Here is a 19,077-nt window from a genome sequence, read left to right as displayed (position 1 = left end):
ATCCCTTCTTTTACTAACTCTTTCGGAAATACGATCTCTGAGGATTTTCGGGTGGTAATTCCGTCGTAACCGTTTTTGACCCCAACATTTAACACCAATCTAATTCGACTAAGTACTATACTAGCTAGACTAAGTACTATCAATCCGAGTAAGTACTAACTAAGAACCCATTAAAGCCAATCAAATCAGAGCAGATAGGAAGGTAGAAAGTAAATAATTAACATTTCACACCAATTCATTAAATGAGTTTTAGCTTTTATTTCAGATAGGAAGGTAGAAAGCAAAAGTAGATTACTATTTGTTTTTAAAAAAATGCAAAGAACAAAGACTATGAGGTACCTTATTACAGAAACTCGCGAGGTACGCCACGCTCATTTGAACCCTTTGCAACTATTCCTGAAAAACATGAGATAAAACAGTCAAATGTGTTATCCAAATTCCATTAACTACAACGAAAAAGCATAAGGACAGATACTAACCACGCAGAATCAATATGACCAAACCTATTAAAACTAATAGACACACCATTAGCTTAGCTCTTGATTTCTTCTTTGATAGCTCATATACTGTCTTCTCAAGATTAAGCAGCTTCTGCTCACTCTCATCACCTTCCTCCTTGAGCTGCCTAAGTTGTGTCTGAAAGTCCCTCATCTCCTCCATGACTGCCACGTCCCACCATTTCCAAACGTGGCAGTTTCCATCGTCAACATTGTGGCACGTAAAGTACCTTCTGTATGGATCTTTAGGAGTGTAAGAGCATCCGAGAACAGGCTCAGCACCACAGTAGCTTGCCGGGATTCCATCATCAGCCTCTGGTTGAAGTTGGTACTGAACCGGCTCTGCATTGCAGTCGCTACTGTCAGCTTCATCGGCGTACATCTCAGCTTCTGCTTGAAGAAGGGAGGTTATGTCTAGAGAGTCTGATGATGAAGATGGCTGGCTGTAGCTGTAATCTTGTCCGATTTTCGTTAACCTGAAAGAAATGATGTAAGAACATTGTTAAACAACAATAATCATCACGAAACCAACGAAAGCAACGAGTTAGAAAACATAAAGAGAAGAGTACATCTTAGAGCAACGAAATCATCGAGCAAGAAAGCAAATAACATATCGATTGAACAAAAATGACAATCAATGGGTTTTGAAACCGTATAAGAAAAAAAAATAAGATCCGCTTCCGATTGAAACCAAAATAGTTTCGAAACCCCATCTACAAACACAAAGAATCCCCAAATCGAATTATACCCAAATCGTTTTGAAACCCTAATTTCAGAAGTAAACCCAAATCGATTGAAACCCCATAGCCCAACCCTTAATTGAGAGGAAACAAGATGAAAACTGATCCAAATCGAGAAATCTACAAGTTTAGGCTTCGATTCTCCTTGCTAAAGCCAACAGAGAGAAATCACCGAGATGTCGCCTTTCCCTCGAGAGCTCTTTTTTTTCCGGCTTCGGTCGAGACTGAAGATTTTTTTTTGACCCAACACAAACACAAACCGACCACGACCCACTCACACACTGCCACGTACACAAGGATCAAGTCCTTAAAATCCTTCGCGACGGACCAATCCTTAGATTAATTAGGATAATTAATATTATTATATCAGAACTAACCTAAGAATTAGCGCTAAGGATTCGTTATTATCCCCCATTGCGGGTGCTCTTATTACTTCCCTTCTTTTCATCACCACATAATTGTTGGACTCAATAAACAAAAAACCGGCAGCCCAAGCCCATTAGCGTTTGACTTCGACCAAACCCGATTTAGACGAGTTACATATAGCGGAGGTTAGCAGTTCAGCCTAGGAGAGGCCCGGTCGAGAACACCCCATTAACAAGAGGAAGACAAGGTCAACACGATGAGGGCGAAATCCCGATCATATAAGAAGGGAGGGAACCAAAGTAGAGAAGACACATAAAACCCTAGCGATTTACCTCAAACATATTGACCTCAATCTCAAGCTCTCTTATTCTGCTTTTCAGACTTTGTATTTGATCTTAGTTTTTCTTAAATTATATTTTCGATTTCATCTCACCATTATATTTGCCAAACTTTATCAATAAAAGTCCATTTTAGTCAACCGGAATCTGATTAGATCGTTGCCCGCGTTATTTCTTTCTAAATCTTTACAAACAATCAATATCAAATACTTAGTGTGAGTTTTAGGATCCACATTTTGGCGCCTCTGCAGGACAAGAGAAACGAAAAACATCCTTGCTAAGAACCCGATTTAAGGTTCCTAAGCACGATCATGGATCCCACTCAAATCCCATTCAGTTCCGTCAAACCGGGAGTAACTAACTTCTGTTTCTCTAAACCAGAACCGAGAAACCGAACATCGATGGGGGCCCAACTATACATGCCTTCCCGCTAAAATACGAAGCGATGGCCGAGCCAAAACAGAACAATCTGTTAGAAAACGACTCACCATTTCCGACGATAACCAATCCAAAAGGATTAGATTGTTTTACATGAACATGAAACGATTAAAATCGATAAACCTCACGACGATGTCCTAGTCGTTGAATTGGACTTAGGAGGGACCACCTTCTCGAAGATTCTAATCAACGAGCGCAAGTAACATCCTTTCACTGGAAGCCTTCAAAACAATCTGCTATCCTGAGCTCATAATGACTCACGGAACAACGCCGGCAGAGTAATGGTACAACTGTTAGGAATCGCGTCGCTGATCGTCAAAACCTGCGACCTCCAACTCAAGGCCGAGTTTGCAGTAACGAAGCATTTCATCCCCTTCGACGCTATATTAGACCGACCTTGGCTACATGATATACCTTGGATTTTACTCACTTTTACCCATAATTTATATGTGTTTATAGAGTATTATATATGCATTTTGGAGTCTTTTAGAGTAATTACAGGTTCATGTACCTATTGGAGTAAAGTGATGATTTTGGGACAATTTGGAGCTTTTATGAAAGCATTGCTGAAAACATCAAAGCGGAGTCGATTAAAGAAAACATCGATCGATGGATCAATATCAATGTCGATCGACGGCAAGCCATCCGCGAAACCAACTTAAGGAAATTACGAGTTTTACTCAGAAGTTCCATGATTTGTTGCACCATAAATCCTTGGCCGCCTGTTAGGCTAATTATTAGGGTTTCTTATGTTTTACCTAGACACAAACTTTTAGAGAGAGATATTTTTGGAGGCAGAAATTTTTACATGAGGAAGAAAGCTTAGGATTGGAGAGAGGGATCTGAACTTCATAAACATAAAAGATCTTAAACTCCCTTGTCCTATTACTCTATTCTGTTTGCTTTTCATATTTAAATTATTGAGTATTATTCAGACCATCATAATGTTTCTTATGAATATGTCTGAGTAGTCTTACTGTTAGATTTAGGGTTCTTCAAAGGTTGATATATGTATTGCTAAAATGAATAATAATTAGAAAAGTAAATAGTTGTTCATCTAATTGTTTTTAGTGCTAATTCTAGGCTTGATCAACCTGAACTTAGATCTTAGGATTAATTGGCGCAAGCGGAAGCTTGGATAATTACATGAAACTAAACTAGTATGATCTAATTAAGTAGATACACACGGAAGTTTGTCTATGAGACTAGATAACCTATCAAACCCACTCGTAAAGCCTGCTAGAATAAACATCGATCGACGTAACAGTTGCTATATCGATTGACGTTTTAAAAGGTGTATTGATCGACATTCAAATAGAACATTGATCGACACTTTTTCATGATTAACAAACGAGAGTTGAAATCTGAGATCTAGACAATAGATAATCTAAATAAAAAAAAGTTGATAGATTATAATTTAAGTTTGAGTTCAAGAACAATTAACATTTATAAACTCCTAATAATTCACAGAAAGCATAACTTGTCATATCTGAGAAACCACCTGAATCTAGCTATTCATCTTTAATTGCTTAAAACCTAAAACCAATCATCTGAACAACTGCATTATTCACCAAACCTGTCTTGTTCACCAAACCACCTGAATATAGCTATTCATCTTTAATATACCATATTGTCCAGGAATAAGGATCTCTGTCTAATCATGGCTCAACAATGATGTTCTTTCTCCAGAAGAGATAATTCATATTAGCGCAAATACTTGGTACTGAAAAGATATCTGCCTCCTAAACATACAAACATAGAACCATATATGCCTTAAGATTTATCTAAAAACAAAACTTAAAACTGAGCTACTGCGTATTAGTCGGTATCAATCTCTGAAAATAGTTTGGAGGTCAGCTCCGACATCCCCCAATAAAAAAAATCATGAATATAATTATACCAAACACACGACCTGACGGTCTTACTATATCTGACGTGTAGATGGCAGGCCAACAAGCAACCTAAATATAAATCTGAATGCAGTTTGGTACCAACAACTAGAGCTATATTGATGACCTATTTGACGTTTTCGGTTGATACATAATTTAAGTGTATTTTTCAAATTGGAAAATATTTTTTCAATAAGCCAATGATTCTTTTTTCGTCAGCAATATAAATAGATTTTTAAGACTCTGCAAACTAAACTGATAAATATGTGTGCACCTGGATGACGAAAGACCATGATTCAAATGCATGAAATATATTTGATATATTTATCTTGTAATAATTTGTAACTAAAGAATAAATTTGATTCATATGTCTTTCTTATGAAATTTCTTATTACAAAACATATTTAGTAATAGTACTGAGTTGTTAGAGAACATATTTAAGCAAAAGCATGGAAACTCGTGTCATTGAATAAGTTCTTGAATAAGACAAAAGAAGGAAGCAAGTAGAAGAGACACGAGAGAGAACCTTGTAGGGGTACCCACCTTGTCGTACATACCACATGATTTTAAGTCTTCCGAAATGTTAAGATTGTATATTATTTACATTATTAATTTGTATTTGGGGACAAAATATAAAGAGATATAATCAAACAAAAGAGGTTTCGGTCAAAAAAAAAAACAAATGAAAACATCTTGCGGAAATATATAAAATATGTGTTTAATTAAAAAAGAACTTTTGGGTGCAGATGTTTCCTTTTATCCTTATTCGCTTTGTGAACTTTTGGAGATTCACGTGTCTCGGGTTATAAATTAGACTCATAGTTTCACGCCATTCGATTTGTATTTTTCTCTTTGTTTTACCCTTCACGTTCTAATTTTGAAAACAGGAATGTGAATTATTATCTTATACATTAGATTTTAGAAGAAGCAGAGAAGTCATGTGATGAAAGAAGCCATTCGTGGTTTCAAACTTTAGTTCACTTTCGAGATTAGAATAGAATCTTCTAGCTCTCCAAACACCATAGGGGCATGTAATGCACTGATACGCGCGCGCGCGCGCACACACACATGACGTATTATATATGAGACCACTATCGCCAAAAGGTGGTGCGTATGCAATAATCAAGAGTCCAACAAAAATTCAAGTTATATGATTGTATCAAGTCAAATTCATGCATGAAAAAACATTTTCATAGGATTAACAAAGGAAAATGAACAAGAAAGGAAAGATAGTCTGCGCTTGTCTTGATTTTCTAATTATTATTTTATATAGTATCAGCACGAACATATTCAACTCGTCCAATACTTTTAAAAAAAAAAAACTCGCCCAATACTTAACTCAACTGTCACAGTCACTATTGATATGGATGTTTTTATTTACTTTTAGTGACACTAGACGATTCCCTTTTGTCTATTTGATCTTCGTTTCCACATTCCACAATCTTTTTTTTTTCCTTAAATTATATCTTTTTGTAATCATCGCGTTTTTATGATATATTTTTCTTGTAATCATCGCGTTTTATGATATTTGTTGTTGAGTAATCTAATCTATTAATTTAAATTCTTATTTTTATCTACTACAAGGATAAGACATGCGCCTTGCACAATATGAGTTTATTTACATATATTATCGATAATTTTTTTTTTATATTTGATCATTTTATTTATACATATACAATATTTTTTGTTGTTATTATATAATTTTTTTTTGATAGACTGGATCAATTTTTGTTAAAAATTATGGAACTAAACTATAATTAATATATCATGAATTGATCGGATTGGACATTAAGCAAATTATGACACAAAAATCTTATTCTTTTTTCCTCCGAAAACATTCTTATGAACAAAGTGAACAGTATTGTTTCCATAGTTGAATTATTTTAACTTTTATCTTCCATATGGTTTTGAAAGGTTTCAGATCAACCATTGAATTGATACATGTCATTTTAATGATTTTAGTCGTATGCTTAAGTAATATTTACATTTTTGTAATTTAAAGTTATTTTAAAAATTCAAAATATAACATTAAGAAAAATATAAGAAAAATATAACATATAAGGTTTCCTCCGTTTTGTAATTTAAAGTCGTTTTAAAATTTTTATAACGTATAAGGTTTTCTCATTTTTGCAATTTAAAGTCATTTAAAAAATTTAAAATATAAAAATCTATTTTTATTATTATATGGTTAATGTGATTGTTTAATTTCTTTAATAATATAAAATTAAACAAAAATAAAGAAAGATGCAAAAATTATCAAATCTTTCTTATTCATAGTCATTAATTGTCATATATATGTTAATCATATTAGATAATTTCGTAGCTTTTAATTAAGGAAATAATACATATTTCTTATATTTTGCGTTAATATAATATTCTCTAGTAATTAATTTGGACCAATATTTTTTCAATTTATTCTTAAGCTGCCACGTAAGATAAACTGACATCCTAGTTGAGTAACATCTAAGCAAGGTCTCTTTTTAATTAGTACAAAATTAAGGTTATAATTTTTTAAATAATCTTCGATTAATATATAGGGGATTAACAAGTCATAGTGGGACCACTTAAAAAGTACTCCCTTCGTTTCAAAATAGGTGATGTTTAAGGAAAGTTTTATAGTTTTCTAATAACATATTATATGAACTAAAAAGTTATTATATACTATTATATATTTGTGTATAAACATTTTTAAACAATATATTGTTGAGAGTTTCAAAAAAAAAAGATAACATATAGTTGTAGTATAAAAGCTTAACTATGTTAGTAAATTTATTTTTGTATAAAAAGTTAATTATTTTACCAATTTTAAATCATTTTAACGATAAGTGATAATTTATTTAAAAGAAATAATTTAAAAAAAAAAATTTGGTAATTTACTTATTTAATATAATTTTGTTCTATTTAATTCATAAATCACTTCTCAGGCTGTTAGGGGCGAGGAATGTTCGGGCTAGTTTTTCTCCTTTTCATTCGGAGATGGAATCACTACTCTTGACAATGGAATGCATGAGAAAATTACGTCACTTTTAGATCACGTTTGCAACATATTGCTCTCAATTAATGAAGATGGTTTCGGAACCAGAAAAATGGACAGCTTTTGCAAATTATTTGGAAGATATTAAGGTTATGAAAGAAAGTTTCCTCCAATCAGAGATTATCTATGTATCAAAGACGCAAAATACAAAGGCGGATAGCCTAGCACGCAGTGTCAAAAAACAACCATTTTTCGTAGTTCACATGGCTCAAGATCTTCCGATTTGGTTTACATAGTCAGTACGAGTTTGTATAAGTAGATGACAAAAAAAATCATAAATCACTTTTATTTTATATAATACAGAATATAATTAAAAAAATTATAAAAATATAGTATATATTTTTTATTTTCTTGTTTTAAAATAAAATTCTAATTAGCACTAATTTATAATAATATTAGATTACCAATAATGAAATTAATTAACGTGTTATTTTATAAAAAATACTTAAATCTTTAGTAACATTCTGTTAGATTTTTTCTGAACAGAAATTATTACAATTAAAGAAATTAAATTTATAGCTGATTTAATATTAATGTAAATAATCAAATATGTCATATTAACTAATTCCTTAAGTGATGCTACTATGACTTGTTAATAGTAGATAAAAACATGACAATAAATTAATAGATTAAAATTATAGAGTTGTACAATATATAACACTAAAATAAAAATTATATATATTTAAAAAATTTATAATAATATCAAATTTATTTATAAAATAAAAAAATATATGCACAGACGTGCGGATCAAAATCTAGTTATCTCTTAAAATCGTATCGTTCGATATCCTTTTCATTTTCTCTAATGAGATATTTTTGTGGAGATATGCACCATACTCTTAATCACTATAGAATATAGAATATAACAAATATGAAGTAATTAAGAACATATAATATGTGAACTCCTGTATCGAAATCATGAAAGGGTCCTAGCCTTTTATAAAAAAAAAAAATCATATATGAAAGGGCTCGAAGAGAAAAAATAGTTTGCAAGAAAAGTTTGGAGTATGTCTGTTTCTCCATCGAAAACCTCAATAGATCTTCTTGAAAATCTACAAAACAAAATAACCAAAATAAACAATTTTACATAACCGAGTATATTCTATTATAACCTCAATCGTTCTTCTTGAAAATCTACAAAACAAAATAACCAAAATAAACAATTTTACATAACCGACTATATTCTATTTTCTCTCATTCAATATGTAACATATTTTAGAACTTTTTGTTATTTCACAATATTCCTATAAGTTATATTTATATATTTAGATAATTTTAATTTTATCAAAATGGTGTAACTAATTAAATTTAATCTATTTTATTTATAATTGCAAAAATTAAATTTAAATTATATTTTCAATGATATTTTTTTAAAAAAAAATCATATATTATATATGAATGAAACAAATCAGCCAAACCCATTTAGCACTCTCGTGTAAATGATGTTTTCTGGCATGCTGACATATCAGAAATATGATAATTTATTTACTAATCTGGAGGTTTGTGGAGAGAATAAAACCAACTTTGTATATAGATAATTAAGACTGATAAATATTTAGATAGTATGATGTGGGGTTAGTTATCTAAATTATGCAGAACAAAAACATTTTATTGTTTTAATCCAAATTGTTCATAGCGAGTCTGATGGCTCAAAACCAAAAAAAAAAAATGTCACAAAATATTTAGATAATCTGATGTAGATGACTGTTAATCCTGTTGACTGGCTGGCATTTATTTGGAATTCAACATATTTCATATTTTTGGATCAAGAAATGTGCGTGCAGATTCTCTTGATAAGCAGACAAAAAATAGTGTTTTCTTTTCTCATGTAAATCAGATTCGATGGGAGCGAACGTTTTCTATAACGACTCAATATGTTGACTACCATTTGATCCTATTGAATGGGCGCAGACCAAAAAGGGGTAAAAGATGTAAATAGGAGTAGCATCCCTCTAGATTCTCTCTTCTCGTTTTGTTTGAATAGATGAAAATATGATTGATCAAGTTATATATTCAAATTGTGTTTACAGTCTCTTTCTAGTGTAGTTGATATTCAATATCAACATTTTCATTAATATCACGGGGCATAGATTAATTTCTTAACAAGGGATATTTATGAGTATAGTAAGGATATTTATGAGTATAGTAGGGATATTAACTTAACTTGTAATTTCTTAAGAAGGGATATTTGTCTTTGATTTATCAACAAAATGGCTAAGCTTATCTTCTCTTAAAAAAGAACAACTAATTTGATTGGTGATTGATTGATAAACAATAATAAATTTTATTTAATATTATTTAAAACATTTGGCAATTTATTCTCAGTGACTACATACAAAAAGAAAATTAAAAATTTCTGATATAAAAAATGAAAAAAATGAAATGAAAGTTTATGTATCAATAATTTTACAAAATTTTAACCTAATTGGTATAAAATCTGATGAACAATAAATTCATCATAATTTATTCTAATAGCCACCACCACTTAAAGCTTTTATCTTTCTACATTTTGTGTAAGTTTCCCGCTATAGATTCTTATTAAATCACGAATTCTTTTGTTGGCTGTTTAAGAACTTTTACATATACTTCATCTTCTGTCTATTTTTGTTCCTTTTCCGTCTAGATTGTTTTTATGGCTGTCATTTTTCAGTATTGAGTGAAATTTTATTTCTCTTAAGGCTTTCCTAGGCACAAGTTCAAAAGTAAAGGATTGTTTTACATGAAAATATAGATGCTATTTTCTATTTACTTCTATAAATTTAGAAATGACATTTTTATAGAATACATGAAAATATAGATGATATGAAAGCACTATATATATTATTTCTTTTGATCAAAACAAGCTTATATTAAGCTCGATGTTTATTCTACTCGAGAGCAGAAGAACTTAGGTGATACAACGCTGATTTCGCTAAACTTGGAATGAAAAAAAAAAGAGATAGAGGTGAAAGACTGAGCCAACAGATGAAATCTAGCAGTTGTTTCTCCCTCATATTATATCACGAATTCTTTTGTTGGCTGCTTAAGAACTTTTACGTATACTTCATCTTCTTATTTTTAAAGCAAAAAGAAAAAGTTTATTTACCGTGATATAATATGAGGGAGAAACAACTGCTAGTTGCCCGAGGAAAAGCAGAGCCTCATGTGATAGACACATGACCTAGGAAACTAAAAGAAGAGGGGATATACACATGACATACTTTTAGTTTAAAATTACATAATTTATGTTATTCACATAAATCTATGTCAGATTTAATAAGTAACGTTACACTTTGCAAGATCCAGAAAGATGAAGGAACTCGTATAGACTTTTAAATTACCAATGGACAGTTCATTTAACAATGATATATGTAATATTATTATGAATGATATGTATAAGTTTTAAGAGCTTTTGTGTGTGTCTGTGTGTGAGGTTTTACAAATAATATATTTGCTGAAGTATTCAAATAAAGATGCAAACTGTATATATATGGAAAATGACTTTATATTTGATTATTCGATGGGATAAAAGAAAGAAAAGAAACCAGTTTGTTGTGGATGAAACGAAGGAATGCCATTTCATGTAGAGAAGAACATAGAAGAAACCTCATAAAGAAAAAAGTGTTGACTCAACAGACAAAAAAATATAGCAAAAAGGGTAAATACAGTCATAGAATTGGTATATATACTATATACTACTAAGCTTGTATTATTGGATTGTTTAGGAAAACAAGAGAAGGAAGTGGTGGGTGACGGAAGGGATCGTCGTGTCAGAAAAGAAAGAAGGAAGAAGGCGTCACGGGTTTGCCTTGAAAGCCACTTTTTCTTTCTTAATTTAGTTTATTTTAATTTCAGACACTCAGACACATATTCCCTCCGTCTGCTCATCAATCGAGGTTGCTAACTTCCAAAAACATATTTTTACATTTTTTTTTTTGAACACGATACATATTTTTACATTTTACTCACTTTTTTGCTTAAAATTTCTTTATTTTTCAGCCCATTCGCTCTGATCCAAAATTAAAAAATATTTAAATTAATTTAAGTATCATTGATCTTTAAAATAGCTTAAGCTAATCCTTAAAATAAGATATAACTTAATTTTTTTTTCTGAATATACAAATAGACCGAAAACAAAGATTCATATCTAGAAATATTATTTTATGAATAAGCAAATAGACCCAAAACAAAAATATGTATCCACATGATTGTTGAGAAGCAATATGACTTAATTTTACAGAGTAATAAATTGAATGTAAAATATATTGACATCCCTATTTAGAGTAATTTAATTTAATATAAATTAAAGTATCTTTTACAATTTTTATCGTCACTTTTTATAAAAAAGAATTAAAGTAAATATTTATTAATATTTCCCAAAAGGTTATCACTACAAAAAGTTACAAGTAAAAATTTGGTAAAATACTGAAATTAGCAGTTCCAACATTTCGAACTACAAATAGACCGAATTATTTCCAACAACTGAAATTAGCAGTTCCAAAAATATGGTGGTTCATTTCGTTTACAATTATTTTACGTTTACATGAAATATTTTATTGTATTTTGTTTAAAAATAACCAAACATGTTAACGGTTTTTTTGTCAGCAACATAACAGACTCATACATATTCTGTAAAACAAACTAATAGCTCCATATCCATATGGACAACAAACGACGGTTGTTAATGGTTATTTGTATCGAATATTTTGTGAAATTTACAAATACACATATTCTAATTAGTCTAATTAACTTTCCTTACTTACCGGGCAGGAGCACATCAGATTTAGAGAAATGATATCCTTTACCTTTTTCAAATTTATTTCTTTGATAACACTTTTAATTTCTTCAGGCTCATTCCAAATTGTTTTGGCCATGAACAATGGAGAGGATGCATAATGCTTTCCAAAATATGAATTAATTTTATATAGTCCAAAGTTTCTATTTTGAATATTTCCAACACCTTTTATAATGCATTCATGTTATGGCCGGATTTGTTTTAAAAAAAGGCAGATATGATGTTTGGAAACAAGATATATTGTAAAATAAATTGTATATGTCTCCAATTTTTTTTAACCACTAAAGCTTAAATGTTTGAAAGTTGTTACTTCAAATCTCAGCTGAACAGTGTTAATATTCAAGTTAAATCCGATTCAATTTCAAGTTTGATCTTAATTTCGATCTAAATTTATTGATCAGTCAACCGCAACACGAAAAATTAAGAACACTAGACAAATGTTTACCATACTTTATTTTTTACATGTCTAGAGAGGGAACAAAACTCTCATCATCCATTATTGATCAATTTGATACATTAGTTAACTCATATACTGTTTCTTTCAGGTGTTACCTGTCTGAAGAGCTTAGTAGAGAAGGTTACAACAGTGAAGACGACAGCAACATCGCGTACTCAACCAATGATACTTTGTCAACCGGAACAAATGTTCGTATCCTATCCACCAATAGAAAGCTATCAATCTCACGAGCTATTGATCGCACCAGATCTCTCTCTTTCTCTCTCTCTCTCTTAATTTGTTTTTTCTGTTTGCTATGTTTTCTCTCTCTCTCTCTACACATGAATAAGACGATGGATGTTAAAACTGTTAGAGCATCTTACTCTTATCAGATGACCTGGGCCATTCTAACCGACTCAGCCAAAGCTTCTTTTCTGGTCTTCCTCTAATAGCCATTAGAGCCTCTGCATTTGATCTTGACCTACTTGTGAGGCTTTTCTCATTTAGTTCAATTTTTTTAGCTTAAGTTGATGTAGTAACATCCTTTACCGTCAAGGTTTCTTTCCCGTTTTTATACTTCAGCGTGTGTACCAACGAATGATATTGAGGAGCAATACTTGTGAGGATTTGAATGGCTTGATGTTGAGGCTAGTCAGATCATCAGTTAGCTTTGGATTTTCTTTAATACTCTTACTCTCCACCATTTTATATCTTGCAAGACTTTTGTTTCAATTATATGCGATTTGGTAGTGTTTGGGTTTGATAATCTTCCTCTAGAGCTTTCTAAAACCCTAAAGTTGTTGTTATTTTCATGACCTTCCTCAAGACCATGTTGATCAAGCAAGAGCATATCAGTTTCCTTGTGCTAGTAGAGAAATTTGGCCATGCATGAGGATCCCTAAGCATTGCGATTAAGTTCTTGCAGTCCATTCTAAAGGTTCGATAGGTAGAATGACATGGCATACTTTCCATTTTCCGACCAAGTTCTTCTAGTTCTGAATGCAGAGAGGACTCCCTTCTTTGATTTCTTGAACCCAAAAGTTGGATTTGTCCAAACGCGTATTTCCAAATCCATCCACAACCACTAAATTCCGATGTAGAAGTCCAAGAACCATATACCAACCATATATTCTACAAGCATACAACTTATGAATTAATAATACCTGGTGACTGAGCCTCTAAAATAGTTGTTGCATGTGCCAAGAACCAAGCATTACATTATCCTTCCACATGTCTAATCAGCTCTAGTGGTTGTCTGCCAATTCCTCTAAATAATTTATTATTTAGTGTTTTCCAAAGACACAAATTATCCATAGCTAATGATCTCTATCAAAACCGGATCCTCAATGTTGTTTCCGGCAAGAAGAGATAGTCCATATTAGTGTAGACACTCAAGACTGGAACATGTTTGGAGTGTGCTTGATAAGGCCCATACTTCTAAAACTAGAGGACATTCAAAAATAGGATGAGTCACATATTCATCAGGTTCTCCACATCTAGGACACTGATTATCACATCAAATATGACAACGTGCCAGATTCTTTGTTATCGCTACATGATCTGTTACCATTTGACATATAAAATTTTGCATATTCAGAGGAGCATTAATTTTCCAAACGAAGGTTTGAAGCTTAGTGATACTAGGCTCTAACTATACTACCTCAGTTTCATGATTTAGGATATTTCTAGTAACTAAGTATCTAGACTTAACAATATATTGATCACTATTCATATAGCTCCAACAATACATATTTCGATGTGTAATTTGGCATATGGCCAAGCTCTGTATTAGTGGTATGTTCTCATTCTCCAACGAAGGTTTGAAGCTTAGTGATACTAGGCTCTAACTATACTATTTCAGTTTCATGCTTAAGGATATTTCTAGTGACTACATATCCAAACTTAACAATATATTGATCATTATTCATATAGCTCTAACAATACATTTTTCGATGTGTAATTTGGCTTATGGCCAAGCTCCGTATTAGTGGTATGTTCTCTGGCACAACAAAATTCTCCAGCATTTCCACATCTCATTCCTTTGAATCATCTAATAAGTGTGAACATTTGTAGTAATTGACATGATTCTCCTACATATAATTTTGTCAATATACCAACTAAGACAATCTCTAATGTACTTTTCTCTGTAGAAAATAAATTATTTTCTCTCAATTCATTTAATTTTACTTTTATATTAAAAAGATATTTAAAAAATATTTTTATGTTTTATCCATAACACATTTATATAAAATTTAAAATAATGTTATTTATTTAATTTTTTTTCATCAATTAGGATACTTATCAAAACTAAGCATATACTATATAAATATTTATATTTCAGGGTGCATAAAAATATATAACACTGAATTTTGTTTATAAAATTTACAGTTTGATTCTATATATTTGATTTTTCACAAAATTTTATGAATTATGATATTGTATATTAAGTATTTATTATATTAAACATTACATTACAAAACGACATGGTCAAGCGGAACAAACACTAATCTAAAAAAATGACATGGTCAACAACACGATCAACAAGCTCCTCCATCTACCTAATTTGGATAATATTTTAACAAATTAGGTGAATCTTTAAACAATTTACCAGAATATTAAGTAATTACTCTCTATGGTTTTAATTTTAGGTTATGTTGCTTATTTTTAAATTTAGTACTTATTTTCTTTCGCTAATCTTATAAAAACTATATGCTTCAAGTGTTTCATTTTTTTTTTACTTCAAATGTGATAAATAAATTATATGTTATAAAACTGTTACACAAAAGTGATAGGACTTCAAACGTATATATACTGTGTTGGATGTAATTATGTATCGTTTACATAATTAAATAATGTAAATAAGAAATAAAAAGATTAAAAACTAAAAGAACTAAAATATAAATAAAAATTCCTCTCGAAAATAAAGTAAAAAAAAATGAGTTACTCTATACATATAGATTAAATTTATCCACTACTTCTACGGTAGAATTGGAAAAAAAATATTTTATAATAAAATGTATGATATAAAATAGAGTAGGATTAGAGATGTTTTTATTCATATACTTTTTTCATCTCAAATTTTGTAGCCATTATAATTATTTTTTTCTGGACATGCTAAAGTAAATACACGAGTCTTCCAATTTCATATATAGCAGGAGAGATATTCCTAAACTATTACAAATATATAAATGAAAATATTTAAAGCAAAAAAAAAGTTAGTATTTAGTAGTTACACACGCGGGGCAACACACGATAACCTCCAAATAAATATAAAGCCGAAAACCGAAGAATTGCTCACTCACTATACACAGTCTTAGAAAACAAACACGATTGTCTCTTTCTCTCTCCTCTCTTTCTGTATCTCATCCCTTTCAGTAATGGCGATGATGGTGGAGAATAGCTATGGTTACGGTAGTGGAGGCACCGGAGAAAGGATACAGTTAATGGTGGAAGGTCAAGGCAAGGCGGTTCCTGCGCCGTTTCTGACTAAGACGTACCAGCTTGTCGATGATCCAGCGACGGATCATGTCGTTTCTTGGGGAGACGATGACACTACTTTCATCGTTTGGCGTCCACCGGAGTTTGCTCGTGATCTTCTTCCTAAGTACTTTAAACACAACAACTTTTCTAGCTTCGTTCGTCAGCTCAATACTTATGTAAGTAAAGCAAAAACGATTTTTTATTTTTTTCATATACTTTTTGGTTGCTTTTTCTTTTAAGGAACTATTTTTATTTGGATTCTAGGGTTTCAGAAAGATTGTTCCAGACAGATGGGAGTTCGCTAACGAGTTTTTCAAGAGAGGAGAAAAGCATTTACTCTGCGAGATCCACCGGAGAAAAACATCTCAGATGATACCAAACCAACACTCTCCGTTCATTACTCACCATCCTCCGCCGCAGATTCCATTCTCCGGCGGCGCTTCTTTCTTCCCTTTACCACCGCGTGTCGACGCCGCCGCCGCTTCAATGGACGAGCGTTACTGGTGCGAATCTCCGCCGCCGAGACCACGAGCCATACCCACTACCGTGGATGCGCAAGTCACCGCTTTAACCGAAGACAACGAGAGATTACGACGGAGCAACACGGTCCTAATGTCAGAGCTTGCTCATATGAAGAAACTATACAACGACATTATCTACTTTGTTCAGAATCATGTCAAGCCTGTTGCTCCAAGTAACTCTTACTTACCATCTTTCCTACAGAAACAGCAACAACCTCCTCCTCCGCTCGATTATTACAATAATGCCACTGTCCCTAATCACTCTCCTCCTACTTCTCAAAGCTCCATTAGTGTTCTTGAAAATGAGACTAATTACAAGGAGAATAATACGAGGAAGACAAAGCTTTTTGGAGTTTCATTGCCTTCTACCAAGAAAAGATCACATCATTTTTCACATCAAAGTAGCAAAACTCGACTGGTGTTGGATAATTCAGACCTTGGATTGAATCTCATGACTGCTTCTACCCGTTAAAAGTCTTTTTTCTTTTCTTTTTTTCGTTTATCTCGTTAAGAATCAGCATTATTATAGCACTTCTACTAGTGTACGTTTACGATGGACTTCGATCTAGTTTACAAAAAAAAAAAAAGGACTTCAATCTTACTTTTTTGATTCCCTGATTAATAATCTTCGTTTAACTTTATGTTATTAACTTTTGGCTTGTTCTGTTTTGTGGAAAATGAGAATGTCAGTGGGGTCTAAATCTAATGTAGTTTACTTTTAGGTTATTTTATCATGCATTTTCGAAATTTCCATGTGTATCGGACCTATCGAGTTTATTAATTTCTTATTTAATGCTTTCACGTCTTCTTTCCTTGCATGTGTTCTATTTTTCTCTCTTTTTTTTTGGATCTATCCACATCATCTTTTCCCAGTTTCAAGTTCCCAGGAATTTCTTATTTAATAAAGCATTTTTTTTGTTGTTTTGCAATTTTAGCCACCCAAAGAAAAGCCTTCAAATGGGCTACATCTTTGCTTAATAAATTGGGGCACAAAAGGCTGGTTTTATCTCTAACTGTTCAATTTAGTTCAGTCCTAACTTCTAACAAGTTTGGGCCTCTTCAAAAAGTTCCTTAGATTGTCCTAGTATTGGCACATATTCCAAACAACCGTACTACTTCTACTGTTCCACAAAGATAGACTTTTTAATATTTTCACACATATTAAAAAAACATATTGAATTACCATAATAAATGTATCGTTTTCTGTAATTTTTCAATTTTCAATAACTTTTAACTAATAATAATTCAATAAAGTCAATTAATTTTCTTGAAGATTACATTTTTTTTATAAAAAACACAAAAAATATCTTTTTGAAACAAACTTTTTTTTTTCTAAAAAATCTATCATTAAGAGCATCTCCAAAAGACACTCTATAACTTCAAATATGAAGTTTTTTGCTTTCCAAAAAGGAACTTCAAAACTTCAAATTTGAAGTTTTGAGTAGTGAAACTCTATATTTGAAGTTTCACTACCCAAAACTTCAAATTTGAAGTTTCATATTTTTATTTGCATTTTGGTCCCTACAATTACACATCACATTTATGATTCATAAATATTTTCTTGTTTATTGTTTAATCCTTATAAAAATTATATCTCATAAATATTTTAAGTTTTGTTTACAAAATTTAAGTTTACACAAAAAATAAATAAAACTGTAAATTAAGATTTAAAATATTTAAAACTAGATTTAGATAACAAAACTATACAAAAGAAACTTAACAAAAAAGCTTCTAAAAAAATACATGAAGACATAACTATTACACAAATTTAAATATTACAACGACACTAATAGTCACGTAAGTTTAATCCGGAACCTTCCAATTTTTTTTTTGTGTAACTGAAGATGATGGCTGTTGTTATTGTTGATGATGTTTTTTCGTACAATTCTTTCTTGTTCATATTGAATATATTTACGAGTATTAATATCATCGATAAAAGTTAGTCTTTTAGCAATATTTTATGTTTCTCTTTTACTTTCTTGTTCTAATCTAATGTATTTACAAGTATTAATATCACTGATTTCAACAATATTTATCTTTAATCTACAAAAAAAAGAGGAGAGCCATTTTTACTTCGAAATGTACTAGTATATCATATATGCATTACGAAAATTACTTTATGGAATAATATGGCATTTTGCTTGAAGTTTAATATTAATTAAGTTATTTTGTTTAAAATTTTATATTTTAATATAATATTTTATTAATTAATATTATTGTAATATGTTTATATATGTGCTAGTTATTTACAAAAGTTTTGTGAATTCAAATTAGTTATGACAAATATAAGGACCATATTATAAAATACAAATAGTTTTGAAGTTGAGTTTGAAGTTTTGTTTTTGGAGAAGAACCCTTTTAAACTTCAAATATAGAGTTTTAGAAACTTCAAAATAGAGTTCCTTTTTGGAGATGCTCTAAGAAACGGAGGGAGTATTATTTTGTAAATTGTTTTTGCTATTTTTCATATTCTCTATAATTTTATGTTGAATTTTTAATTTTAATAAATAATTTGATAAGTTTTACATTTATATTACGTTTATTTTATTAGTTTCGTAATAGTG

General features: G+C 30.9%; 2 protein-coding genes across 5 annotated transcripts in view; one reads left to right on the top strand and one right to left on the bottom strand.

Annotated features, from left to right (window-relative positions):
* LOC103833097 overlaps positions 1 to 19,077 on the bottom strand; it is a 1,138,500-nt gene that overhangs the window by 1,016,661 nt on the left and 102,762 nt on the right. The gene's annotated exons all lie outside the window — the stretch shown is intronic.
* Positions 25 to 17,135, top strand: LOC103833101 (heat stress transcription factor B-4). The gene is made up of 2 exons (XM_009109194.3): positions 25 to 16,168; positions 16,257 to 17,135. Exons 1-2 carry the CDS (start codon positions 15,890 to 15,892, stop codon positions 16,983 to 16,985), a joined length of 1,008 nt encoding a protein of 335 aa, XP_009107442.1. The 5' UTR covers positions 25 to 15,889; the 3' UTR covers positions 16,986 to 17,135.

The sequence above is a fragment of the Brassica rapa genome, chromosome A08 (assembly GCF_000309985.2).
Source record: "Brassica rapa cultivar Chiifu-401-42 chromosome A08, CAAS_Brap_v3.01, whole genome shotgun sequence".
Lineage (NCBI taxonomy): Eukaryota > Viridiplantae > Streptophyta > Magnoliopsida > Brassicales > Brassicaceae > Brassica > Brassica rapa.
This window is presented reverse-complemented; position numbering and strand designations above follow the sequence as displayed.

What these genes read in the sequence shown, in the direction of transcription:
- LOC103833101 (XM_009109194.3), top strand. Translation starts at nt 15,890, where the DNA reads ATGGCGATGATGGTGGAGAATAGCTATGGTTACGGTAGTGGAGGCACC. An exon ending in TTCGTCAGCTCAATACTTAT is followed by an intron (nt 16,169 to 16,256) that starts GTAAGTAAAGCA and finishes TTTGGATTCTAG; the next exon opens with GGTTTCAGAAAGATTGTTCC.